The sequence below is a fragment of the Limulus polyphemus genome, unplaced genomic scaffold (genome assembly GCF_000517525.1).
Source record: "Limulus polyphemus unplaced genomic scaffold, Limulus_polyphemus-2.1.2 Scaffold768, whole genome shotgun sequence".
NCBI lineage: Eukaryota > Metazoa > Arthropoda > Merostomata > Xiphosura > Limulidae > Limulus > Limulus polyphemus.
The window spans coordinates 360,726-366,450 of record NW_013666378.1 but is presented as its reverse complement, the minus strand read 5'-3'; the positions used below and the strand labels follow the sequence as shown (position 1 = coordinate 366,450).

The 5,725-nt window shown below is 35.2% G+C and overlaps 2 protein-coding genes across 3 annotated transcripts in view; one reads left to right on the top strand and one right to left on the bottom strand.

The window, feature by feature from the left end:
* The window catches only part of LOC106460432 (peritrophin-1-like), an 8,496-nt gene extending 4,543 nt beyond the window's left edge, over window positions 1-3,953 (bottom strand). The window contains exons 1-3 of one of the 2 annotated variants that reach the window (XM_022387143.1): window positions 3,813-3,953; window positions 1,354-1,436; window positions 216-413 (exon numbers count right to left, since the gene is read on the bottom strand). In XM_022387143.1, coding sequence (XP_022242851.1) covers window positions 216-413; window positions 1,354-1,393 — 238 coding nt within the window. In that variant the 5' untranslated portion in view covers window positions 1,394-1,436; window positions 3,813-3,953. The remainder of the gene's footprint in view (window positions 1-215; window positions 414-1,353; window positions 1,437-3,812) is intronic. The other variant, XM_013920128.2, reaches the window with a different exon arrangement.
* LOC106460431 (DNA repair protein SWI5 homolog) overlaps window positions 1-5,725 on the top strand; it is a 33,094-nt gene that overhangs the window by 10,701 nt on the left and 16,668 nt on the right. The window lies entirely within an intron of this gene.

The window sequence follows — 5,725 nt, the reverse complement described above, 5'->3', positions numbered from 1 at the left end:
CAGATAGCCCTCGTGTAGCTTTGCGCGAAATTCAAAACATACAAACAAACAAACCGTCTCCCTGGTGGACTCGCCCCTGAACTGTTGATAGAGCATTTGTAACTTACGTATTTCAAAGAACTTTATAAGAACAGGAAGAGAGATATATCAAATAATGCTTCTAGTTGAAAGTCTGGAGAATTCTAACAGTATTATATGAGATAGATAAAACTCACTTTTTGGAACAATCCGATCTCCACAGTCAACCATATCAGCATCCAGACATATTCTTCTTTCGGCTTCAAACAACAGTCCTAATTTGCATTCTCCTATGAAAGCTTCAGATTTCCAGCAGTTCCAGTACTTCTCGCAGTCTGTTTCATGAGCAAACTGACCATTTTCCTGAGGGCATACGAACCCTTTCACGTACACCACTTATATATATATAAAAACAAAAAAAAGCATCTTACATGTGCTTTAGGTCCTTATACCTACATATAATGCTATTGAAAGAACTTAGCTGTCAGTACGTGGATGCTGATTGAACGGAAATTAATTCTAAATTATTTTTAGAATAAGTTGACATTCATTTATTATTGTCTTACTAAAGCTAGCGTATTCAACCAGCCTTTTATATACAAGTGTTACCAGATAAATATAGTTCAAACTGAAATTATAAATTATCTTGCTTTTAACAAACATAGATTATGCACTGATAGAAATAAAAAACACACTTAACCATGGTGTTTAGCACAGTTTAAGGACGATGTTTATAAAACATTTTCAGAATGATGTTTATAACAGTTAAATATTTTGAGAATTATATATTCGTAGCAAATTAAACCATGTTGAGGGTTATGCTCATAACACAATAAAATATGTTGAGGGTTATGTTCATAGCACAATAAAACATGCTGAGGGTTATGCTCATAACACAATAAAATATGTTGAGGGTTATGTTCATAACACAATAAAACATGATGAGGGTTATGCTCATAACAATAAAATATGTTGAGGGTTATGTTCATAACACAATAAAACATTTTGAGAATTATGCTCATAACACAATAAAACATGTTGAGCGTTATGTTCATAACACAATAAAACATGTTGAGGGTTATGCTCATAACATAATAAAACACGTTGGGGTTATGCTCATAACACAATAAAACATGTTGAGGGTTATGCTCATAACACAATTGAATATGTTGGGGTTATGTTCATAACACAATAAAACATATTGAGGGTTTTGCTCATAACACAATAAAATATGTTGAGGGTTATGCTCATAACACAATAAAACATATCGAGGGTAATGCTCATCACGAATTTTTCCTTGCGCTTATTGTTTAAGTAACAATACAAGGTACGAACCTGATGCAAAGGTAAGCAACAAAAGTCCAACTGTTTTCATCTTAGCAGTAATACCGTTATTATTCACAATTTATGTCTTCACCCTAATGAAAACAAACCCACGGTTAGAATAAAATACACATATATATATACACTTCCAATATGTCTATTTTTTAACCGAATGTTTTACAGTTTACAAGAAGAGAATCGTTTGACGGAAAATTTTTTACATATTTTAAAGACTGACGAAATGGCTAGCAGTTAGATCTGATTTCATATGAATTTTACATTACTTCAAATGTAACCAACTTCGCTAAAGATATACATTTTATCTTCTTGTTTTATTTTTTATTTGTCGAAAACAAATGATCACTTTATAACTGATCTCAATGGAAAATTTGTCATCATAATGTTTGTTTTTAAGCACAAAGCTACACAATGAGCTATCTGTGCTCTGCTCACCACGGGAATCGAAACCCGGTTTCTAGCGTTGTAAGTCCGCAGACATACCGCTGTGCCACTGGGGGGCTTGTCAGCATATATGGTGTGTATTTACTCCCGTCATTACTATTGCAAATTTTGTCAAAGAAACTTTTTTAGTTTTTAGTTTTCGTAGTAAAGCCCAAAGCTACACAATGGGTTCTGCCCACAACGGGTATCGAAACCCGGTTTCTAGTGGTATAAGTCCGCAGACATACCGCTGTGTCATTGAGAGACTGCGAAGAAAGAACAGGTTAGCTCAGTTTATTCTTGAATTTGCCATGTATTATTCAGCTACATGAGAACGGATAATTCTATAGCGCTTGTCAGGGCTGTCTGTCTGTTTGTAAAACGTTAGTAACAAATTCTTTGTTCTACCATGGACACTTTCGCAGCTAAATAGCAGCATTACCTGCGACACTCGCCCCGCCTGCAAAACGCTCCAACTTCCGTTTTATTTTTTTATTATTTCAATAAGGATTTTTTAAAGTGAAGTTTGAAAACGTATAAAATAGTTGCTGACCTCATGTCGATTTATTAGAAGGTCCAAAGGTGTCGATTTTGACAACTGTAGCCCACCCTGTTTAAAATAAGGTGCTTGATATTATGGACATACCCTGTTTTGCACAACTGCTTAGCTAATATTACCCTGGATAATGATAATGATATATTTAGTTATGTCATAATCAACCCTGAATAGCGATAATAACACATTTCGTTACGTCATGGTTAACCCTGAATAGCGATAATAACACATTTCGTTACGTCATGGTTAGCCCTGAATAGCGATAATAACACATTTCGTTACGTCATGGTTAACCCTGAATAATGAGAATGACGTACATGATTGTGTGTGTAACACCGTACTGTTGTTTTACTGTGTTATGTTGGTATCATAAAATATTCTATTCGTACTTATTAGATTATATCGAGTTCATTGTCACGTGATTAAATATTGTCTCAAAAACCGACCTTCACATTTATTTCTTGCCGAACTTAATCTATTTAATTATGCGAGAGAGAAAAAAAAGTTGACTATTTTAAACAGTTTTAAAGAATAAATTAGTAGCTACTTATTCTTAAAATGTCTACATAAATATCTAACCAAAATCAGTTTGTGTCACATCACGCTTGATTTCTCGAAATAGGTTTGTTTGTTTGAAGTTAAGCACAAAGCTACACGATGGGCTATCTGTGCTCTGCCCACAAGGGGTATCGAAACCCGGTTTCTAGGATTGTAAGTCCGCAGACATACCGCTGTGCCACTGGAGGGCCTTGAAATAGGAGGAGTCATAAAAGCCAAAATGCATTTATCTAGACAGAATAGTTTGGTTACTGTATGCCCATTACAATTTTAGTGACGGGGGTAACATTGGGCCGTGTATAACTAACTTACATAAACATGTTATTTTTTTCTTTAAGCAGTTAGTATTTAATAAGCGACCCATAAAAGCAAGAATACTTTTGTCCTCCCCCCTAACAAAAAACCCTATTAATATTACATAAGTAAAATTGTTTGTTTGTTCAATTTTACTCGAATGCTATCTACCCTAGTTGTTCCTAATTTTAAAATGATAGATGAGAGGAAAAACAGCTGGTCAACATCACCCACCGCCAACTCTTTGGCTACTCTTTACCAACGAATAGTGAGATTGACCGTCACGTTATAACGCTCCCACGGCTGAAAGGGCGAGCATGTTCGATGACGAGATTCTAACCCTCAGCAACATATTGCGAATCAAGTGTCTTAACCACTAGTCCATGTCAGGTCCCGAAACTAAAATGTTACACTAAATTATATCACAAATAAAAATAATACGGTGTTTCCATGGGAACAAAAAACATTAATCTTATGTCAAGTGAACCTTTCATGAGTTAGGTCTGGACCCCCACTTATATGTACGCCACCACGTTTACTAATCGTATACCAAACTGTAAACAGTGGAAAAGTATTACTTTAATCGGAGTTGTTTCTAACACGAGCTCGGTTCAATGCTTACCTCGTTCAGTCGTCTTCTAACCGTTGTTCAGAAGTGTGTCCAAGGCTGTGAGCATTGCATATTTATTCATGACATTTTGATGATTACAAAACAGTTGTGATAAGCAGTCGTCTGATTCTTGATACTTCTTGGCTTGGAAGTGTTTCTGGAATAAACTCGATTGAACAGCGCAGATGACGAACGGTAGTAGTTTCCTGTGAGATCTCAACAGGAGGTACCAGCGCCTTCACGGATGTGTGTGATGTAAGGATAACGGCGTAGTTATTTAGAACGAAAAAAACAAACAAAACACACACAAACAAACCGTCAGCTCTTGTTATTTGCAGAATAAAAAGAAGGGTTGATCATCCTTTAACATTGGAACTTTTAATCACCGAATAAAGGTCGTTTTTTACACCTCTCTTAGACTTACAATCATATTATTTCTAAAAATTTAAAACAGTATTATATATATCCTCCCTTTGGTGGTACAGTGGGAAATTTACGGACTTAAAATTCGAGGTTCGATTTGTTTAAAAGTTTAAAACAGTATTATATACCCCTTTGGTGGTACAGTGGGAAATTTACGGACTTACAACCTTAAATGGTTGCATGCAATGGCTTCTGTTGACACTTTGCAAAGGAAAACCCGAAGCGGTATTGCTACTGTCAGATTTTGTAGGCCGGATTCTTTGCAGTAGGTGTCTGTTATTTGTTGACGATAAATTTCAACAAGAAACAAACAGCAACACACTCCAGTTGTTTTAAAATAATATATTAAAACAAGTCAGCCGTAGATACAAATGTTCGTTACACTGTTGGTTATTACAGTTGTATCCAGAGCTTTAAATATTTGGTCTCTTTTTCGTCAAAGTCCACATATCTTGGTTCCATTACTTTAGAACACAATTGACAAGACGAATTTTCTTCTCTGCTCTGTTATTAGAATACAGTGTGTGATAATTTCACTTTAAAAATCGTCACTATACACTCTTTATCGTTAAACTTACAATTTGTGGATTTTATGTGAACAGCCATACAATTGTTCAAGCTATATTTGAGGCAAAATTGCTTCCAGATTTAATCTCATAGCAAATATTTTTTTACAAATTTTCTGTAGTGGGGCATACCTCCAGATCCCCATAGCATTAGTATGCTTTGCATGCTGATTGTGCTTTGAACAATATGCGTTTGCATTTTATCTCACAAATTAGTATTCTCGTTTCAAACATTCTGTGTACAGGCCTGATGACAATTATACGTCAGAAAATGACAGTAACGATTATATTATCTCCACGATCCATGACACTAATTTATAAAAAAACAAAAAAACAAAAAAAACACGAGTGATTATACTACTTCCACGATCCGTGACAGTGATGTATCAGAAAAAGACAGTAAGAAGTATATTATCTCCATGATCCGTGACAGTGATATATCAGAAAAAGACAGTAAGGATTATATTATCTCCATGATCCATGACAGTGATATATCAGAAAAGGACAATAACGATTATATTATTTCCACGATCCGTGACAGTGATATATCAGAAAAAGACAGTAAGGATTATATTATCTCCATGATCCATGACAGTGATATATCAGAAAAGGACAATAACGATTATACTACTTCCACGATCCATAACAGTGATATATCAGAAAAGGACAATAACGATTATATTATCTCCACGATCCATGACAGTGATATATCAGAAAAAAGACAATAAATATTATATTACCTCCACAATCTACCCTGTTGGGGAAGTCACACCACTCGTTCTCAGGATCATAAAGCAGACCATGTGGGCAGTTCTTCAGAATTGGCTCTCCGCCCACACAGTGATACTATTGTGCATAAGATGAGGTTAGCTCAGTTTATCCTTGAATTTGCCATGTATTATTCAGCTACATGAGAACGGATAATTCTATCGCGCT